The 21,836-nt window shown below is 49.4% G+C and overlaps 2 protein-coding genes across 5 annotated transcripts; one reads left to right on the top strand and one right to left on the bottom strand.

Annotated features, from left to right (window-relative positions):
• The first annotated feature begins 15 nt into the window (after positions 1 to 15).
• On the top strand, positions 16 to 4,000 carry CEP19 (centrosomal protein 19). 2 transcript variants are annotated; one of them, XM_064457095.1, is made up of 3 exons: positions 16 to 135; positions 2,680 to 2,866; positions 3,159 to 4,000. In XM_064457095.1, the coding sequence occupies exons 2-3, from the start codon at positions 2,737 to 2,739 to the stop codon at positions 3,518 to 3,520; spliced, it is 492 nt and encodes a 163-aa protein (XP_064313165.1). In that variant the 5' UTR covers positions 16 to 135; positions 2,680 to 2,736; the 3' UTR covers positions 3,521 to 4,000. The 2 variants fall into 2 exon arrangements, with proteins under 2 accessions (XP_064313165.1, XP_064313164.1); XM_064457094.1 differs by having other exon boundaries at positions 19 to 140.
• Positions 4,001 to 7,374: 3,374 nt separating this feature from the next.
• NRROS (negative regulator of reactive oxygen species) lies at positions 7,375 to 14,111 on the bottom strand. 3 transcript variants are annotated; one of them, XM_064457082.1, is made up of 4 exons: positions 13,680 to 14,111; positions 11,085 to 11,188; positions 10,344 to 10,467; positions 7,375 to 10,110 (listed from the first exon to the last, which is right to left on the bottom strand). In XM_064457082.1, exons 3-4 carry the CDS (start codon positions 10,449 to 10,451, stop codon positions 8,143 to 8,145), a joined length of 2,076 nt encoding a protein of 691 aa, XP_064313152.1. In that variant the 5' UTR covers positions 10,452 to 10,467; positions 11,085 to 11,188; positions 13,680 to 14,111; the 3' UTR covers positions 7,375 to 8,142. The 3 variants fall into 3 exon arrangements, with proteins under 3 accessions (XP_064313152.1, XP_064313153.1, XP_064313151.1); XM_064457083.1 differs by lacking the exon at positions 13,680 to 14,111 and adding an exon at positions 11,903 to 12,101 and having other exon boundaries at positions 11,085 to 11,197; XM_064457081.1 differs by lacking the exon at positions 13,680 to 14,111 and adding an exon at positions 11,903 to 12,101.
• Between the last annotated feature and the right edge of the window lie 7,725 nt (positions 14,112 to 21,836).

Genomic DNA, 21,836 nt, shown 5'->3' with positions numbered 1-21,836 from the left:
CGGGCGGGGGCCTGCGGTGGGAGGGCCCGGCCGTAGCCGCTGCCACCCTGCTGGCGAAGGTCCCGGTGGAGGGAGCGGGCTCTGGGCCGTCGCTCTGCCTCGCCCCCCTTCCCTTCCTCCCCGCCGCCGCCTGAGGTGAGGTGAGGAGAGGTCGGAGCGAGAGGCGGGAGGGGTGGGCCCGATCCTGCCCCGCTTCCCTTCCCCCTCAGCGTTTAGGCCCCGACCCGCGCACGACCCCGAAGGTTTGCTCATTTGGCGGAAACAAGCAGCAGAAAAGCGGCTTTTTAACGGCAAAAAAAATCGTTATGCTGCAGCGCAGAGGTTGACAGGGGGAAGAAAAAAAAACCCAAAACACACAAACAAAAACACACCACCTATCTGTGTTCCAGAACTACTGAAACTAGCGTTTCGTGCCTGGCAGCAAAGGTCTCTGCTTGTGGTAACTGACGAGGCAAAGCCTCTTTCCCGTCTTTTACGGGATCCCAACAGCATTTTCTCGTTTGTATTTCTTGTCTAAGGATCCCTTTCCCGTTTCAGAGACGGGGCCCACTCTATTGTCAGTGACCCTTCAAAAAGCCATTTGAGTTCAATTTGAGGCATCATTTCTCATTTTAAGATAGTGAAAGGGGCTCTTGAGAGACTTCTGCTTTTCTCCCTGACTTATAGAACTACTTAAAAGCAAAAGGTACAGCAGCTCTAGTTAATTTTCAGTATTGAGAACATTACTGCAAATTTGAACTCTTTCCTACGTGTTTTTTAGCAAAGGAATCCTTTTCCACTCGTCCTCAAAGTAGCTTTTGAAGATTAACACATTTTTTCTTGCTTTGGAGACAACAACTTTTTGGGTCTAATTTCTTACTCTGCCTTGTGGCAGTCTCTAGGGTAGTCAGAGGAGACGACAACCTTCATGTTTGGCATATTTTCACTTAGATAAAATCAAAAGTAAAGTCAGGCATGCATTCAGTGTTGTACACTAAGCTGGGACAGAGGATCTGTACCAGATCTGCATCTGTAAGTTTTCTCTAGTATTTCATCTGACTCAAGAAGGGGACAGAGCCAGAGGAGTTCTTGAGCATTTTGGGTATGGAGAAATGCAATAAGGCAAAAAAAGAGAAGTCACTGTCAGTCAGGCTGATGTTCCTCCTCTCCTCTTCAAGACAAAATGCTTTGGAGAAGACTGAAAAGGATAATTATGGATTAACCTCACCTCAGTCATGCAGCAGCTGACTAATGCACTGACACTTGAAAGTTTAGTAGTCCTTACTTTAAAATTAAATTCTCATGGGTACAGTATGTTCATACTATCTGTGTAGATACAGCCATATGTTTAGTGGGTCAGTTGGCCATTTCTCCTCACCCACCCTCTTCCTCTACCTTTTAAGGATGGCAAAAGTTCCCGGTGCCTCGGTGCGACAGCTCAGCATTTTCAATTCTTAAGACAGTCTCAACCTGCATGAACATCTTACAGCTCAAGCTCTAATAGAAATGTGCTGTGTAAAAAGCATTTTCATTTCTCACTTGCAAATTCTCAGTTTTTCAGTTTCATTGACGATATATTTTAGCTTGAGATGGCATAACCATTTGAACATCATCTCCTCTCTTCAAAATTAGTTCATGTTTTTGTTGTCTCCTAATAAGGGGTTTAATTACTCTTGTCCTTAATTCCTGAATCTCTTTTCTTTCCTTATCCTATGTCAGTTACAGATCTGCTGCTGTACTGACGTTACTCTGAAACAGATTTACAAAAACTTACTAGGTACCCGTCCTCTTAAAATGGAAAAAAAAAAAGGGAATTCCAGTGTTACATACATCAACATTACAGATGCAAGGGTCTCCCTTACCATATGAAATAAGGAATACAATATCCTCAGGCTTGTGACAGAAACAAAGGAAATTTGAACCATATTATTCAGTTTGTATCTTTTCAAAGCAAATATGTATAATAGACAAATACCTACCGCAGGATTTTGTCTTTATTGCATCTCTTGCAACATTCATATTTGATTTTGTAGAAACTCTTTCAGTGGAGTTCCAGGACATTTCAAATTTTTGTTTTAGGTGCATTTTCCTGATTTTTTTTGTTTTCAAATATGCTCAAATAAGCTTACAGCAGAAATTTATCCTTACATTTTTACTGAAGAAATCAGATTCTCCCTGAAGTCATACCTGGAGCTTTCATATGAACTATCAGGCAATGCAAAGTTAAAAGCATGGTAGTTAGAGCAGAAAAGGGTTTGGTAGGTAAGCAATTCCTAGCTCTCCAGAACAACGGGTATTGCAGCAGATGTCATTTGTGAAGAAACTAATACATTGATTTACTATTTAATGACATTTTTCAGTTTAAAAATTAATAAATACTAAAGACATCTTTTAGGTATCATTTGACTGTGCAGTCCTGTACACAGCTGGTAAACCAAAATATTAACTTGTGTGTGATATGTAATCCCGATTCAAAGCCCTAGTAGTGACAGGCGCAAACCAGGAGTTGAGAGTCGCTCTGCGCCCTGGCACCCAGCTCACCGAGCATGCAGGGACGTGTTCCACTTCCACTGAAATCAGGGAGACCTATGCTGTGGCTGCATGTTTTTGCTGAATTCACATCACTTGAAGCCTGGTAAAAAGAACAGTACCAAGACACACCCCTACTTTCTTTCCCTTTTTTCTTTCCCTCTTTTTCAGTGTCACTGAGGACACCTCTGTAAAGCTGACCACATTAAACCAGCAGTGAGTACTGTAATGACTTACGTTGCAAAGAAGTGCGGCATCTGCTTTCAGCCTCCATCCATTATCCTGATCTACAAAGAAGACAACAAGGATAAGACTCGGCAGCGCATCATGCCTGTCAGAAACTTCTCCAAGTTCTCAGGTGCGCTGCGTTTACTTGTAGCATTCCCCAAGTCCTCTCCAGACACAGTGAGAGGAATGGATAGTTGGTAAGGGACAGTCAGGTAGCTTCTCACCAGCATGCAGGGAGCGCAAAGAGGGGTTGTTCTGTAGTAACAGTGTCTCCCCTGAGGAGCCACGGGCTACACCTTAACCTGAGTAAGGGGCTCTGCTAAATCTGGAGGTCTCGCTTGTGAGGGTTTGTGAGAAGAGGATCTGTTTATGGGAAGAGATTTGCTTGCAGCTCTCAGTCTTCATTGTGGCTTTGTCTTTAGACTGCAGCATGGCTGCTGAGCAGCTGAAGAACCACCCTCGGCACAAGGCTTACCTAGAAGGAGTCTCACTGCATCAGCTAAAGAAGCTGTACAGTTTGCTGAGAGGTCATCTGGGAGGAGAGAGCCTGGCTGAGAGCTTGGAGAAGTTTCAGCGAAAAGAGACAATTGACCCCGAAGAAGATATGAACAAACTAGATGACAAGGAACTAGCCAAAAGGAAGAGAATCATGGATGAGCTCTTTGAAAAGAACAGGAAGAAGACAGACGACCCAGATTTCACCTATGACATTGAGGTTGAGTTTCCACAGGATGAGCAGCTGGAGTCCTGTGGCTGGGACATGGAGTCAGGGGAAGAAATCTGATTCTGGACAAAGATGTCTTGGACAGGCAGTTCAGAGACAAGTCCCTCAGTCTCAACAGAAAGGCTCAGCATACGGATTCTGTTGCATCATTTTCACTTCATGCATTGATGCACCTCACAGCTATGGAGAACTCAAGGCCTAAGGTGCTATGGCAATTCCATGTTTAAGTGAACTTCGTTTAAGAAGCCAGACTTGATGAAATGGAAATTGGGCAGCTGGACTTATTGGCTGTTTTTAGTCTTTTCCTATGTGTGAGTGCCTAAAATAATTTGAAATTATTAAATCCTCTGTTCACATTTCAGTCAGCTTTGGCTGAAAACCTCACCAGCTTACCATGATTTCTATTCAGCTTAATCTGAAAATGAAGCCTTAAATATCTATGTCTTGAAAGCAGTGTTAAAGCTTTATTGTATACATATGGTGTTTATTATTACTTGTTGGAACATTAAATATGTGCTAGTCTTTCTGGATGAACCAACACTGCATTGAGAATATTGCCCTCGTGTTTCCTGAGTGATGTTTAAATCTCCAGCTTCAGCTTACACAAATATAAATTCTTGTATTTAAGAAATAGAGTATCTAGAAAGTAAGTTAGTCTTGAAAGTAGTGTTGAAAATACAGTGATTTCAAAGTGATGAAGCAAGGTGTTTTGCTCCCTTTTACTGCTAGATGATGCTTCCTCAGTAAGTGCTCAGTTCTGGGCAAATAAACTATCCGAAACAAAAGTAGCATGGTAGAAACTCACAAAGGCTGCGGGTGGTCTTAGAATAAAACAAAACCTTTACCCCTGCTGCCTCATCAGGCTACAGTTCCCGGATCACTCAAAATAGTGCTGGGGTGAACCTGACGTGACAAAGCTGCAGCAAGAGGTCCTCCACATAGTGTTTTCATGGTCACTGAGAAATTCATCTCTGCAAACTAATAGTTCACTTATCCCACTGAAGTTTTTAGTCCCACCATCTTCCTCAGCTGGTTTGTACTAGCCAAATCCTACTGTCTTGTAAGAATTTGAAGACTAAGTTTAGGATTCTTTACAATATTAGGCCACTCCAAAAGCTTCCCAGGTTTTGGCTTTCTGAAGCTGGGTGGATCGTAAGGGTTGTGAATGGGATGGGCCTTTACCCTGAATTGAGTGGCCTCAAGACGCTTGTGCCTAAGGTAACTAAGAGCAGTTGTAAAGAGCCTCCAAGACCAATTTATTTCCTGTCTTCCTTCTTGTGACCACAAATTAACTAAAACCTGTCAGTTTTATCATAAGGCATCATATCGTAGCACAGAAGCTAGAAGAGCTCTCCTCCTACATGCTGAAGTGATAGAGCCAGTTCTGTGAAAAATCTGAAGTGTCAATTAAAGCACTGTACTTTGTCATCACTGGAGAAGATGAGCGAGCTTATGTTTGTCCAAGGGAGTCTTCAGTTCAGAAGCAAAATGGAAGCTGAAGCCTCATTTGCCAAATATTAAAAAAAAAAACAAAAAAAAAAAAACCCTCACCTCTTCCACCCACAAAGGGGTGTGTAGATCTTCAGCAGAGGCCTTTTTCTCTTTCCAGTAAAAGATTGCAACATACCAACACATGAAGATCTCTTATTTGTGTGAGAGGGGACCCGTGGGGACCTCTCCTCCACACCCAGCCCACTATGGTCCTTCAGGACAGCAGCCCTCCCCAGTATCACCTGGTCATCGCAGTTTGGGCTCAACTTGACACAAAGGCATTCCATGGCCTCATCCAGATCATGGTCAAAGACACCAAGCAGGGTGGATCCCAATCAGACCCCTGCCATATGTGTCTTCTCACCAGCCTGCTGGTAGAGCATGTCCTACTAACTGCTGCCCTCTGAAGTTCATCATCCAACTGATTTTTATCTGCCTGGTTGCCCACCCATCCAGACCACGACATCCTCACTTGGATGCAAGAATGTTGTGGGACACAGTATTGAAAGCCATGCTGAAGCAGAGAAAAATGGTACCCACTGCTCCCCCCTTGCTTCCAAATCCAGCCATTTTGTCATGAGAGGCAAGCGGGCTGGTCAGGCATGTCTTAACCTTGGTTAATCCACTCTGACTGCTCCCAGCTGCTTTCTCCTAGAAATATGCTCCAAGAAAGCACACTCCATGATTTTCCCAACGTGAGAGTGACCACTCTGTTGCTCCCGAAGATGTCCTTTCAGCCATTACTGAAGATGGGTGTGACATTTGCCTTTCTCCAGTCACTAAGGACCTCCCCTGATCTCCATGACCTCACAAAGACAGCAGCTTTGTAAGGACGTCAACCACTCTAAAAGTGGAAGCTCATCTTGTTTGCCTTGACATCCCTTGCACGTCCCAGCTCTGGAAGAGCCTCAGCTTTCCCAGCACCATGCCCCTGTGCCTCAGCAAAGCTGCCTCCCTCTCTCGTGATGGTGGAGTGTTGAACATCCCCCACATCGGCTTGATACAAGCATCCATTCCCCAGGCAGTGACAGGCACCTGGGTTTCTACATATGTGCATGCCCATGGCTGTGCCCCACATCCCCTGCCCAAAAGCAGAAATAGCAGTGGCCATGGTGGTGGAAGTGCATACCTCCACCCCCGAAGGCCAGACCTAGCACCCATAGTGGGGGGAAATGTCCACAAGGAGTGGGGTGGTCACAGGGGCACCCTGCCAGTGAGGAGACACCAAAACGTGCCTGTGGTACCCAGTGCCAGCGCAGACCTGCTGGAGGACATCACAGGGACGTATTTATAGGTCACTGTTGTCCCTCGGGCATGCAGCTTACGGGCAAAAGAACAGCTGAAATATGTTGAGGGATTCCCCAGCTGGGGCCTGATTTGGTTTTGGCTCTTTTGGTCTAAAATCATGCCAAAAAGCAGCTGTTTTCTGAGACAGATTTGCTATCTGGGTTTCCAGAGCCTTGCCAGCACTCAGCCCCAGCGGTGCTGCTGGCTGGTCCAGCACCACCTAACCTGTACCATTTTTTCCAGCCCGGCAGAGCAATCAGCCACACAAGGCTCACCAATGTCTTCCCCAGCACTCACCACAGCTCTCTTTTGGCCCCCTACTCTGCTGCAGCCCATCCTCACCTAATGTCTACCCGCACATCAAGGTGGCAGCACCTTCAAAAACAGGCGGGGATGCACTGCTCCACCTCCAAGCCTGCCTCCCCTCTCAGCCACATCCCTGTGGGCTGGCTCTATGCTCATAAGTTGCTTCAGTGCTGCAGATGTGCCAGACAACATCCAGGCTGTGGCTGACCCTTGTCCTCATCCCCACGCCTGCACTGGGAAGGATGCTGCCCTGATGGCCCTGCTGCCAGCCTTGGCTCCCACTGCCTGCACGACCCCCCAGCATAGCTCCTGGCCACACAACAGCCTCAAGCATCTCCCTCCACCACCTCCCAGGGCAAACCCAGCATAAGGTGGAGTGACCCTGGGCTGGCTGGGGTGGCTCGAGCACCCAGCACACCCCACATCACTTCGCCAAGCTCATCCCACTCCGGGCAAGGACAAGGCCCCATCATAACCATGCTGGCACCACCGCTTTCTTCTCTGTGCCCCATGTTCCCGTTGAACTCAGACATACGTTTCACTGGAGACATCGCAACGGCGCCACAGGAAAAAAGCTGCTCTCGTTCTCAGCAGAGCTTCTGAGTTCGCACAAACCACCATTGCTTCTCATTTCCACCCACAGTCACCCTCCAAGGAACAAAGTGGCACTTCCCCAGGTAGCGCGCTGCTGGAAAGGGAGAGCCAGTACATGCTGCAACCGGGGCTGGGTGGAGGAAACGCCCCCCTACCCCCCACCCCCACCGCAAGAGCTGACAGCCCACAAGGGCAGGGCTTGCAAAACACGGAGGAAGGCTTTCTCTTATCTCCTTTGCATCTGTTTAATCCAGCAGTTGCTGGAGGAAAAGAAATTGATGATAAAATATTACTGCTGATTTAATTTATTCTCCTGTCTTTTAGTCAATATTTTACATCATTGCAACTTAGGCTATTTTTAATGGGCTGTTTTAGCCAGGATCACTACTTAAACATGCAATGACACTCCAAAATGTGTTTTTCAGCCCTGCTGACAACACCGGTCTTATCAGCACACACACACACGGGTGCACACCCAGAGCTGCCTGCAAGTTTACCAGTGCCGGCAAGAGCGGCATGGGAAGCTGCAGCCATGGAGACCTTCTCTGCAGCACCCAGGCAATGCTTGCACCAGCCCAGGGCAATCTGTGGAGCCTGGCTGCAGAGCTGGAGGATGTTCTGCAGCAGAGACTTGGCTACAGGGGTGAATAAATAAGAAGGAACTGCCTGAGTGGGGGCATAAAACAGCACTGGGTGCAACTGTCCGTGCCCCTTTGGCCAAGAGGCATTCAGTGTCACGTCTGCTTGGCTCTCACCAACATCAGCTGAAAGTTTCTGCTGAAGATGTGTCCCATGATGATGCCCAGCACGGCCCCAGGCTCCAGCACCAGCCATGGCCCTGCACCCTTCAGGATACCCTTTGGACATCCATAGCACAGCAGCTGTCCCATCACCCCCTGGTCCTCCAATCCCACAAGTCTCCATCTCAGCAACCTCAGAGGGATTATCACGTGTGATCCTGACAACCTGTTCACATTCACTGTTCCTGAGCCCCTTCTCAGCAATCAGTAAGAGCTGGACACCCCGCACCGGCTTTTCACCATTTTCAGCAGCTTTTGCTTTAGCATGAGGAACATGAGAGCAAAGGCCACCAGGAGTGTCAGGCAGGTGGGCAGAGCCAGCACCAGGTAGAGGAGCGCCAGGTCAGCTGTTTGCCAGCGGCAGCTCTGCAGAACAGGCTCGGGCAGCGCCCTGGGGTTCAGTGTGCGGGAGGCATAGCTGCAGGTCACCTCCTGCCCATCGGGGACTTGCAGCCCCTCAACCCGCTGCAGGGCATCCCACCAACCCAGCGTGCAGCAGTTGTAGGGGTTTCGGCTGAGGTAGACCTCCCGCAGGCTCTCACTCAGTGGCATCCGCACGATGTCTGGCGGGAGAGCCGGGAGGCAGTTGTCCCGTAGGTCCAGGCTGCGCAGTTTCAGGGCACCCAGTGAGGTGGGGAAGATGGTCAAGGAATTCTTTGACAGATCCAAGCACATGAGGCCGTTAAAGGCAGAGAAGTCCACAGCAGTGGAGGACAGGCTGGTGTTCCTCAGAGACAACTCCTGCAGTGTCAGAGCAAGGTCCTGCAGCCACCCCAGGTCCCCAGACAGCACCTGATGGTTGTCGGAGAGGTCCAAATGCATCAGTGATGTTCCCTGGAAGGGGTGACCGCCCAGTCCCTGCAGGCCACAGCCAGCCAAGGAGAGATGAGTCAAGGTCTTGACACCCCTGAAGTCCACGCAGGGGGGACTCTCTGTCTTGCCTGTGACAGCTGGCTGGGGACAGAGGTCGACCCGGTTGCGGCTGAGGTCCACAGTAGCAATCTTCCTGGTGTAAGTAAAAACCCCAGGAGGAAAAGCCTGTAGCCTGTTGGTGCTGAGGTTAAAGAGCTGCAGGTTGGGCAGGACATCCCCGGCATCCACCTCCACCCCCAGCTCCACCAGCTGGTTCTGGCTGAGATCCAGCTCTGTCAGCATGGCTAAGGGGTTCCCCTCTGACAGGTGAAATGTCTCCAGGCAGTTCTGGTTGAGCTTCAGGTGGGTCAGGGAGGGCATCTGGGCCAGGAAGCCCTCTGGCAGGTACCAGACCTGGTTCTGGCTCATGTCCAGGAAGCGGAGGGAGGAGAGGTTGCTGTGGCAGATCTCATCCCAGAGGCTGACTGTCGTGACATTGGTGGAGTTGCCGTCAATGAGCAGGAACTGCACCGTGACATCCGCCAGGGATGTGCCATTGGGGAGGCGCTGGTAGAAGCTCATCTCATTGTCCTTCAGCAGCAGGGAGTGCAGCTTGCTCTGCCGGGGCAGCACAGGGAAGAAGAGAAGGTGGTTGTGGGACAGGTCCAGCACCTCCAGCTCAAAGAAGTCATCAGTTTCCAGGGCCAGAAACCACTCAATGATGTTGTTGCTGACGTTGAGCACCCGGAGCTGGGTCAGACCAAACTCCACAACACATGGGAGGTAGTTGTAAGCTACGTTGAGCCTCTGCAACCTCTGCAGCCCTTCAAAAGCTTGGTCTATCTCAAAGATGTAGTTCTTCTCTAGGTTCAGCTCCAACAGCTGTGTCAGGTTCATGAAGACAGATGAGTCCAGCCTCATGATGATGTTCCTGGCCACAGACAAGGACTCCAAGGAAGACAGGTTCCAGACCAAAACTGATATCATATTCTCAGTGAGGCGATTTCCAGCTAGGTCCAGCGTCCTCAAGGCTGGCAGAGTAGAAAGAGCAGCTGCTGTGAGTGAGTAGTTGGTGAAGAGGAGGTTGTCTGCCAAGGAGAGCACATGGAGGCCTTGGCTGCTGAGGAAGGTGCCAGGCTCAATGAGCTCCAGCCGGTTCTTGGTCAAGCTGAGATGCCGCAGCTGGTGATATGAGAGCAAAGAGGCATTGCCCAGAACCTGGATAGTGTTGACATCAAGCAACAGCTCCTCGGTATCACCTTGAAGATTCCCTGGAACGGAGCTCAGCCATCTCCTGGTGCAGTCTGCAGTACTCTGCACCTAAAGCAAGAACTGGATATGTAATGCTGCTCTGAGAGGAGGGAGACGGGGGCAGATGAGGAGGGAGAAGTTTGGGGAGCAAAGTGAAGATGGAGGAGGTAGATCTACAGTTAGAGCCTCAGCACCCAAGTCCACTCTTCAGCTAAGCCAGGTCTGGAGATGCTGAGGCCCCTGGGCTTTGCAGGGCAGGACCAAGAAGTCAGAAGGGCGAAGGTTTGCAAGAGAGGACTTACGAGCTCACAGCTGCCGAGAGATGTTGCCCAGGCTGCAACCACCCCGCTTCCCCGTCCCACTGCCAGGAGGACCAGAAGCAGGGAGAGACCAAGGAGTGGGGTCTCCATCTCAGCAGCAGCACTCCTGCAGAGATGGAGACACAGGTGAAGTCAAAAGCTGCAGACCACTCATCCTGAAAGGCCCAGATTTTCCCAGGGAGTCCATCATGGCAGTGGTGATCCTTGTGCACAGCCAGCATCCTGCCCATGGCTGCTGCCTGCAGGCAGGCACGCAGCCCCCACTGTTGCCCCCAGCAGCGCGCAGAGGCAATGGGCTCCCATAGTGGTGGTCAGCGTGCTCCATGAGACCCGGGACACCATGAGAAATGGTGAGAGAAACAGCAGAGAGCCCCGGCACCAGGCCCACCTGCCCCAGCAGGACCCCTCATGGGGGTCCACCGAGCAGAGCCTGGAGGGCAGGGTAAGAGAAGGGACAGGGATGTGGCAGCCCAGTCCCCAGACAGGGCAGCACACGTGGGAAAGGCAACGTTGTCACTGCACAGCTGCTCACAAACACCACTGAACTGCAGCCCTCGAGCAGAGGCTTCCCCCCACCAGGGCTCACGTCCCCCCTCTCCAGCACCAAATGCTCCCCTGGGGGACACCGACCCAGCCACCACTGAGCCCCTCCACCACCCATCCCTGCCAGAGGTCCTCCCAGGGAAGCAGAGGCTCTCTAGCGCAAGGTGCCCCATTACTAACTTGATGGAACCGGAGCTGACGGCATTTGCATCTGGGGAAAGCTGAACCTCAGGCAAATGAGCAGCGAGGTCTCGGCGAGGGCTCAGCAAGCGGAGTTTTCATAACTGCCAGTGCTTGAAGAAGAAACGGGGGGTTATTTTTGGCAGCCTGGGTAGCTAGAGGGAGCAGGGGACATGTCCTAGGTTGTCCCCTTCCTTGGGACAGCCAAAAGTGTTAAGCTGGTATCTTATAAAAGTGGCATCTATTAATCTGGCAGGGATGAAGAGGAAACCCCCCTTCCTCAGGCTGGAACTGATGCACAGTGGCTTGCACCTTCCTACGCCCTCGGTCTCCAGCAGCACCTTACACCCAGGCATGGTGTCCTCACTGCACCCAAAAAACAGCGGCTTTGGCTCTGGTTTGCCTTTGGCCCCTGAACACCTCTGTAAAAGCTCACGCTTTCCGTCACGCAGCTCAGCCTTTCATTGCCACCCAGCATTGGCCTCCCCCAACACCAGAAGCACCTCCATCCTCCCACACTCCTCCCTGTGGCTGTGGGGATGGCACCTGCCCAGCCGGGAGAGCGGGCAGCAGCACCGGCAGGAAACCCCTGCCCACAGCCCTGCAGTGGAGCCCACACGCAAGAGGTCTGGGAGCACCCAGGGTGTTCCCCGCGGTGCACGCCAGCCCCAGCACTGGCCCACGCAGCCACAGCTCTTGCGAGCATAGGCATTAGCAATGCACAGCCACCACAGATCTTCCAGCTGGCAAGAGGGGCTCCCCAAAAACTCATGGCGGGCTTTTTCTCCTGGCAAAGGTATTGGGGGGCAGTTACTCACCACGTGGGGCAGCGCGGAGGGCTTGCCGCACCTCATCCTGCAGCCAGCAGCCCGTCCAGCTGCATTTGGGGAGCTCTTGGGGCCAAGGGTAGGTGCGACCCACTGAGTTTCTCTCCCACCCGCTTTCTCGCTTAGCACTAATATAGCCTTTGCGGAAGGAGCTAACGGAAACTGCAGTCACATGGAGGCAGAGAGCGTGGCCAGGCACTTCGCTTACTGATCTCAGCACTCATAGCCAGGGTCATGCACTCACAAACAGCTCCCCAGCAAGGAGGAACCACAGGGGCCGGGCAGGCAGGGAGGGGGATGCCAGGGGGAACTAGCCCCCACCAAGGGTTACACAGCTCCTGTCTCTCCTTCTGCTCCCAGGGATGAGCCAGCACTGGGGGCAGCTCTTGCACCATGACTTCTCTGCACAGCTCCAGCAGCAAACCGCTGAAAGAGCTTCAGGTGGCAGAGGTAGTGACCTGGGGGGGATTCTTGCCTGTGGAGCCATACCACCGACCCTGCCAGGGCTGGAGAAAAGCCACCAGCTGGGCAGTGCTCCCCTGCATGGCACCTATTCCCATTGCATCCCTCTAGTCCCCTGCTTGCCTCCAGCACCCAGCACAGGGGCTTCGACAGGAACCAAGGGATGCACTTGCCACGGGGAAAAAGGTGACGCTGTTATTTCCCATTGCATCCCAATGCAAGGTTGAACGTGTCCCCAGATGTTGAGTCCCTGCTTTGGGACACCAGCACCCAGCTCCTTGCGTTGCCTAGGTGAGATTTGGGATGCTCAGATCCCACCACCCATAAACCTTTGTGTCTCCTGGGGCTGCTCAAAATTTCAGCAAACCCAGTGTGCAAGTCAGACAGGGATCTCCCAAGTGCCAATCCCTATATGAACATCAGCATAAATGGCTTTTCCCACAACTGCTAAGGCAAAGAGAGAGAAAAATCCACATTTCCAAGGCGATATGAACAGGGTGGCCCCCTTCCTCCTCACACCCATTTGTCCCTGCTCTCCATCTCCCTTCCTACCCCACATCTCCCCTCCCCCAGGGTCCTCATCCACCCCCAAATCCCCAGCAAATCCAGCCACTGAGGGGGAGAACAGTTTGCCTGGATTTACCTAGCTGGGAAAGGGATCAAAACTATGAAGAAAGGATCCAGTCCTGCAACAGGACCCTGTCTGGTGGGATCAGCGGGTACCACCCTGCAACGTCCACGCTCCCTGTCCCAGGCACCAGCGCCAATGGGACCTTCTGCAGCAGTCAGGAGACAAGCAGTGTTACTGCAGCACACCAAGCACCCACCAAGGGACATCACAGCCTGGGGCACCCCCACCTGCCACGTCAAGTGGCCCCCAAACTCCTGCAGCCAGCAGAGACAAATGACTGGGGAGATATTTTTTCTGCCTTCACACTAAATTTCATTTCTTCTGTGGAAGGAGACTGAGCTCTCCCATATCACTCACAAAAAAGCCCTGTGGTTTCGTTTCCTCCATTTTCAAGGAAGTTTGAAGTATAAAAATCAAGAAGGAAAAGAGAGAAGCACTCCTTATCCAAGTGAACCAGAGCAGATGGCAGAAGCTCCGCAGCAGGGCAAAATTCCCATGGTCACACAAAGGGCTGACACTGGCCACTGATTACAAACCCACTTCTCACCCCCAAAACCCTGCCACAAGCCCAGCCTGCACCAAAATGATGCATCTGACCTTTGGAGATGCAGGAGCCAGCAGAAATTCTCCCCAGGGCTGGGAAGTCCTGAAGCCATAAAACTCAAGCATCCTCACCTGTGGCAGTACTCCACTCTTGGGTGATCTGGAGGCTCCTGGGAGACCTTCTGACGAGATTCCTTCATATGGTGCCACCAAACAAGGTGATGCCCCAAGGGTTGAACCAGCTTCCACCCTGCAGCCCAGGAGGAGCTGGGAGATTAAAAACAATGTGCTTCATCCCCAGCCCACCGCTTTGGCTGACCAATGCCAAGCCAACGTAACCCCTTTTCCCCAGCAGCTGACAGGGCACTGTGGGATGGGAGAGACCCTGCACCACCCGACAGCATTTTGCCCACCCTGTCCTCCACGGAATGCAGCCGCACACCACGGCTGCTCTCCACAGAGCGGCCACCGGCTCTGCACTGGGGCAGCTGGCAGCAGTGTTGCATTTCACACTTTCCCCACATCCTGCAGCCGGATGGTTCTGCAAATGTCCCAAAGCTGTTGCCCCCTCCTCTTCCTCTCAAGCAGCATCATGGCCCCTCCCAGTAAAGACTGGATGTATGCTTTGAGATTTTTTATTTATTTTTTAATATCAGCATGGTAAAGGCAATAGGGATTGAGCTGCCAGGAGCTGCTGGTCTGATCAACTCTTCATGAAGCTCCAGTGCAGCCTGATGGCACAGGTGCATTAAATTGAAGGAGACTGACCCACTTGGAGCGGGGTCCACACATACAACTGCAATTCCTACAGCTGCAGGAGAGGACCAGGAGTCCCCATACAGTTTCATACCCAGTGAGCTTGCTCCAAACCATCTTTTTCCCCTAACAACTCTCTAATTGTCAAGCACAATCCAAGAGAAAAGTTGCAATGAGAGGCCAGCCTCCCAGTCACCCCTGGACAGCTGCACCCAGCACAGGAGCCCACAGGAAAAGAGAAACTGCAAGAGAAAACAGCAACCCCATCACTGCACCTTGGCGTGCCCCTTGTTTTCCTGCAGGAAATGTGATTTCTTCCGGAGTGGAAGCACCAAGAGAAAGGTCACTCATGGTTCACACACCAGCCTCGGACCACAGCCTTGGCTGAGTCGGGGCAAAGCAAAACAGAAGTGTTTCTCCATGGGCTTCCTCTACTCCCACTGCGATGGAGAACTAGAGAGAATTAAACAAGTCATTGTGCAAGGGAGAATGGTGCAAAGCATCCCCAGAAAGCCTCCAGCTCCTGCAGAGGGAAAAGGGACAGTGAGAAGAACCAGCCGCTCTGGGAAACGAGCCTGGGAAGGCTTAGATAAATACCTACAGAAACATCACCATCTCCAGGATCATGGGAAACCACAAACAGCATTACAAAAAATATTAGGTAGGCCTGAGTGACCAACTCTGTCGCAGCAGCATCTCAACTGTCAGACCTCATCAGAAAGGGAGGAGCGGACGTAGGGTGAAGACCAGGCTCTCCCTCCAGCCATTCGTTCCCAGGCACTGTGGTCAGCAGTAACTCCAAAAATTAAAGAAAAACCCAAATTTTATCTTTAAAACCCACATCAAATTCTCATTTGCTACTTGGCTGAAGCATGCACAGGTAGCACAAACATATCAAGAAGACACAAGAAAATAAGTTATTTAATTTAATCACCTGCTCTGGATAAAACAAGGGAAGCTGAAGGTCCACTATATCTCAGAAGCTGCCGGTAGCAGTAGTTGCCTCTAACTTAAGAGCTACGAACATAAAAAAGAAAACAGATCATTCATTACATGGCCAAAGGGGAAAAGCTAAACTGACCAGCTGGACAGCTTAACTTCAAACTACAGCTCTGGAAGTTCTCCTGGCTGAATTCCTTGATGGGAATCCACCCAGTGTATCCCCAGGGAACAACAAAGGATGTGCCCCGTCCCAGGATGGCGTGCATGCATCGACGTACATGAGCATCTCTACAGCCCCAGCGCTGCAGCTGAGCTGGAGCTCTGAAAGAAGCACAGCTTCCCTCCAGTGTATTTCTTGCAGTGGAAACAAAGAGACAAAAATCAGCAATTTATAATCAGCTTCAAAATCTTCCCGCCCACCCTGCTGTAGCCAAACAACCTGCTTGTTTGTTTACCTAACCACGCTTGGTCTTTCTTCCAAGGAAACGTGTGCTGGCACTGACATTTGTCACTAAACTAAAGCTTCAGGCTCTGGTTTCCCAGCGGCTTGTGAACCCCTGTAGCCAGAGCATCCTTGTCCAGTCTGACTCCACCGCCCCGCTGATGCTCCCTTTCCAGCAGCAGCCCACGCTCCTGTCTCGTTCCCACTCTAGGACCCTTTTATCCACAACAAAGCTCACTTTTGCTCCCTCATTTTCAGCCATCAGGAGTCTCCCAGCTCTTGCCAGGTTTTCTGATGGAAAGAGGGAATTAATTCTGGGCTGTTCTGAGCAGATTGCTTGCTTGCCTTTGCATTGACGTACTGGTGGCTGACACCTGCAGACGTCGGGGCTGCAGGAGCTCAGGGAGGGGAAAGGAAATAACCCCACCAGACTGGCAATGTGCAACGAGCCTGGAGGGACCCTGGTGAGCTTCCAGTATGAACAATTTGGAAAATGATGCCTTTGGGCTTGAAGGGCATTTGACCAAGGACCTAGACACCAACCAGGAGCCCCACAGCAGCAATTTTCATAGACGAGTCCCACTTTGACCCTTCAGTCTCCAAAACGTGCAAGTATCCTCTACTGGGCTCAGAAGACAGACAGAAATAGGTCTTAGTAGAAAGCAAAATCACGTTTCTGAGAGTGCAGGGCTGTGTGGAAGGGGAAGAGGGGAGCTGGTCACTGGCTCGGACACAGCCACTTCCCAGACCCACATGTTGGGGGGGCTGAGGCTGCACCCCGGTTCCCCACCTGCAAGTGGGTCCAGGCCAGGCAGCTCTGTCCCTGCAGTTGCCACTCTTCCTTCTCCCACATCTGACAGCATGCGAGATGTAAATGAGGAGGAAGCGGGCCACAGAAGGGAGAGCCACAGAAGTGATCTCATTTCCCCCTCCGCTTACCCACACACGCGGCCAAGCCCAACCTGCGGCCAGGCTCCTGCGCCTCTCGTAGCTTTCAGCCACCCGCCTTTCCTAGGCCGGGGGTTTGAGGTCTGCACAAGGAATCCACCACCACACCGAAGCAAACCTCCTCCTCCGAGAGCTGCAGAGCATCCAGGTCACAAGGTTTTCAGAGCAGAGCATACAGCAGGACGCATCAGATGTTGAAGTAGCAGAGCATTGCACTTCTGTAGCAGCTGGAAGCCAAGTGCATCCGCTGCCTTACGAGTCATGATCCTAGACAGACACTACTAGAAGTTCAGATGCTCTAGACCACTGCTTGCAATGCATCTGCAAGAGAAGCAAGTGCCTGGAGCCAGAGAAGACAACTGATCTTTCCTCCTAGATCTCCTCAAGAGCTGGAAAGCCCCACAACAAAGTTGCTTACATCTACAGTTTGGTCTTTGGTTGCACCTAGATCTGAAAACGTCACCCAAGTTTTTCTCACAGGGTTGCCATATGTGGATAAATGATCTCAGTTTTGTACTGTACAATAAAATAAACCATTAAAAGCAATAAAAACCCCTGACCCATCTACTCCAGCACATTCACTGGAGTTTTTAGCCTAAAACTGTCAGGACTGGAGGCTCTAAGTTACCAGAACAAGAAGGAATTGATAAGTCACTGCTGTGACAACATTCAGCAATGCAAATTGTGGCAAGAAAAACTACTCCCATCTGTAGTCACACATACTCCCTCCCTTCCTGCTGCCACCCTGCTTATGAGAAGTGAGTAATTGTGTCATTAGTGCAAAGGGAAGTGAAACTATCTCAGCTCCTTACAGAGTTAAGCCTATCCCACCCAGCTTTCCCCTCCGGCCAGGAGAGCTGACATCCCTGCTACATGGTGTTATCTCCCAAACAACTCTTCTCAATGGGGATTTCAATAAGGGCTGGAAGCAAGCTGGAGCATTCACACTCCCAAGTCTTCCTTTCCCAGCTCTTCAGCCTTGGGGCTCAGCATCCCTCCTTTCTAGCATGATAATTGCAGGACAAGTGACAAAAAAACCAGGCTGCAGGGTGTCAGGATTGGCATGCCCTCTTGCACTTAGAGCATATTCCTTGGTCTCTCATCAGAAAACAGAAGAAACTGCCAGGATATAAGTTTCTGTGTGTTTTTTTTAAACAAACTCTAACACAAAGGTGACACCATTGTTTTATCTGAAACCTCACCCCCCAGCTGTATCTGGGGGACTCAAAGCAGGCTTTCACCTTTCAATTTGAGACCTGAATTAACACAGGAATGCAAGAGGAGGAAAAGTTCAAACAAATGCATTGATTAATAAAGTAGATCTTCCCTTCTTGTACTCCATTTTCCTTCCAAGAATTGCTGCTAATGATCTGCCAGTAAGGACAAGCCACATCCCAGAGATGCACAGCATGGTGGGATGAGACCACAAGGCCACAGGTTGACCAACTTATTTCCATACTGCACACTCTCCAGAGTCCCACTAATGTTTGTTCCAACTCTGCTCCCATTCTGCACGCGTCAATTATTTTTCCAGGAATAAGACAAAATCATACACTAAAACTGAGATTAAAATCTCTTGGCCATTTACAAAGCACCAGACCCTACCCTCGAGCTCTGCTCTTGCGCAAGACCTTGCAGAAGGGCTCAGGTGCCCAATGTCAGATGGGATCCGGCATGAGAAAAGCGTTCTGTCACCTGAGGCACAAAACAAAAACAACCAAAAAAAGCCAACAAAAAAACCCATAAGTTGACTTGGAAGCAGCAGACAGAGGCTGAAATGCTCTAACTGCTGCAGTATTCAGTGTATCGTACAAAAAGTGTTTTGGCAACATCTGTTTCTTTATTGGCAGGTTTGTCCAGCACTTTATTATTAAGTCACATATTGAAGCTGGTGGAGTGTACTCTCTTAAATTACTACTTAAAAGCAATTGGATATGGCTTCTCCTAAATGTAGGATGCTAAAGAAACAAAAGAACTTCATAACCTTGTTTTAATAACTCACTTGAAGGCTCTCAGTCTCCAATCACTGAAGTCTTTCTTGCAGCTGAAGCTGCAACCTGCGGTTTGTTACCTGTAACCAGGTACCGTGGGGGTTCTGTGGCTGGAGTACAGCCCATATCCCACTTGATCTCAGATTTAACACATTATTGAGCTACAGAGTCTAGGGAGAGCTCATACACACAGCACACGCTCACCTGCTTGGGCTGAAAACAGGTCTGTGCTTCCTGCCTTGATTTTCAACTCACCTGCTGCAAACTGAAGCTGACGGACCGCTTTAATCAAGGGCATCAGCAATGAAGGACGCCAGTACGCCTCGCTGCAGGTATGTAAGTGAGCTTGAACATTTGCAAGAGAATTGCATTTTGTAACTGTAGGATACACACTGTTTTAAAACAGCTGTTTTCACATCTGTCCCTGGCTTTGGAGCGTGCCTGTAAAGATGCAGAGACCGCCCTGTGCAAATGAGAGCAGGTTTATGATCTGAAATCAGAAGTTCAAGAAAGGACAAAAAAAAAAAAGGGGGGGGAAAAAAGGAAAAATCACTTTGCAAAACATACAAACCACTGCAGATATATAAAGGTGACGCATCCCAGGGTGGTCACTCGTTTACAGGCAGGGTAACACTCCTGCTGTTTCTGGATAAAATTACCAAAGGTTTAAGCTGCAGAAACTGGGAGCTCACAAGAAGATCAGACACTACATAAAAGACAAGAACAGTCAAGGTTATACCTTCACATGTTTCCCCATTCAAACACTGCCTGCAGGTAAATATATAGCTTTTATCCTGAGTAGAACAATGTGGATTAAAAAGACGAAATAAATCAAGCAAACACGAAACAACTCAGCTAGCTCACAACAAACCTGCAAGTGCAGGTATGGAAGGAAAAAGACACCCTTCTTTGCTGAGCTTGTAAAATTGCAGAAGAATAAATGACACTTGCAATATACAACAAGTTTTATTTTAAAATCCCTGTTCAATGATTGGGGGGGGGGGGGGGGGGTCAACTGCAATGGAAATATTTTTTTTAAATAATCTTTTGATGATATCACAATTTCCTGGTCATAAATGCCTGAGAGGAAGACAAGCAAGTCTGGTAAAAATTAGATCTTGAATGGCAACAGTGACATTTTGTTTCAGCCTCTCAAATCCTTTTCTGTCTTTTAAGACAATCTCAGAGTCGCAGTTAGGTGTGCTCTCACTGAAAATAATTTTCTGAACTGCAAAGATTTGCTCAGCCTAATTTCAGAATCAAGGATTCAAATGAAGAAGTATATTTCAAAAATTCTATTTCCATTCTCCACTTCTCTATATTCATCTGTTTTGTTGAGGATTTTTGGTTAGTTATGTTTTTTTTAAGAGGCCAGGAAGCAAATGCTGAGGGAGAAGGTTCCACATTAAACGTTTGTTTTGCACAACACTTACAAAACGCTCCCACAGCACTGTGGGAGCCCTCTTGTGGGGAGGTGTGAGAATTCATTCGGAAGTCACACAGCCTGTACAGCATCATACAGTGATGAAAAACATACATGAGAAGTGCTGCCTATAGTATAAATTAGCAGGTTCAGCAACACTGCAGGGAAAGCTTTCTATATTCATTTACCACTTAATTTCCTTTCAACTGAATTATACCTTAGTGCGAGGTGGACTGCTATCACTTACAGAAATCAAACACATCACACCCCTAACCTTTTAAAAACCTGTTTTGTAAATGTAGACAGGATCCTAGGGCAGATTTCAATAATCCCGTTTTCTGCTATGGATTTCACCAAATTATCCGTATTGTGCAAGAACTGGAGCGGTTCTGGAGAACGGCAGCACATACAGCACTTTCAGTTGTGTTCCTGCCAGCGTCCAGAGCTATTTATAACGTGTAAAGATTTAGCTAGAACTGAAATATCAGTATTGAAATACACCCAGGAATACATTCAGGAATCACTGAGGGCTGGTTACCTCTCCAGTACTTAGAGAAAATAAGTTTTGTATGATCAAACTATTACTAGGCTGAGCGTTATTTTAATTCATCACTGCTGTCATTATCCCAGAGAAAATGGAAGAGGAAAAAAACAGAGGCAGCCATCTGGAAGACACACCCGTGTATTAAGGAAATTTAAAAATGTAGATCATCAGTAAGTGGAGAGAAAAGCTAATATGTTCCAGCTTACTACCAGATTCAGAGGTAGGCAGAGAAGAATCCAGCCACACGCGAGGCAGCAGAAGTTCAGCCTACAGGATCAAGGCCATCTGCTCCTGGATAGTTTTGTCACCTGAAACACGGCCAGAAGTAGCAAAACCAAATGGTGTTTGCTAGTAGAAGGCGCACACAGGACTCCCAAAAATGCACACTCGCCCCTGCACTTTTAAGTGGGGGGAAAAAAGCATTTTCAAGAAAATATCCCTACTAGAGTTTGCAATGCCATCCAGCAACCTCTGTCCTCTTACGGAAAAAGAAGTCACACAACGGACTTCAGGCCAACACAACAAGCCACCACCAAAGCTACAGACTCTGCCCCAAAACAAAAGGCCATATCGAGCTCTTCACTTCCTCAGACACAGAAGTGTGACCAGATCAGATGACCAACTGCTAAGCTCCCAACAGGTTTCACAGCACACTTACAAAACTGAGAATTTTGTGTGGTTTTAACGGACAAAAATGCTCACTTAACAAAAAATTCTGGATGTCCTGCAGGATTCTGAAGCCAAGGCTTGTGAATCTGACTGTTTTCTGTTATGGGAGCTATGCACAGTGAATGTTCCTCCTGACCAAAGCAGTTAAATCACTGGTCGGGATAGAGAAAACAGCTGTTTAGCCCACTTTGAAGTACCTCAGGCTAGAAAAAGTGATTCTACATTTTTGGTGAGCCAGCATCAAACCCCTCCGCTTCTGAAGCGGCTCACAGAGGTGTTAGCCAAAAATTCACTGATTAAAAGCAAATCCTTGATGCAGAGAGTTTGGAAAATACCTGGGAGCTCACAACCATAACAGAGCCTCCTACTTCTTCCCAAAAGCACCATGAAATATTGAGCTCCCATACAGAAAGCTAAAGAAACAGAGAGACACCAAGAAGCTGACCTGGGAAGGAGGCATCTCGGTACAGCAGCAGGGCAGGACAGCTGCAGCAGAGAGCACGACACCTCAGTTTGAATCAAGAGACCTCCAGCGGTCAGGAAAGCCTTTTCCCACATTGTCACACGTGAGCAT

The sequence above is a fragment of the Phalacrocorax carbo genome, chromosome 7, assembly GCF_963921805.1.
Source record: "Phalacrocorax carbo chromosome 7, bPhaCar2.1, whole genome shotgun sequence".
Lineage (NCBI taxonomy): Eukaryota > Metazoa > Chordata > Aves > Suliformes > Phalacrocoracidae > Phalacrocorax > Phalacrocorax carbo.
This window is presented reverse-complemented; position numbering and strand designations above follow the sequence as displayed.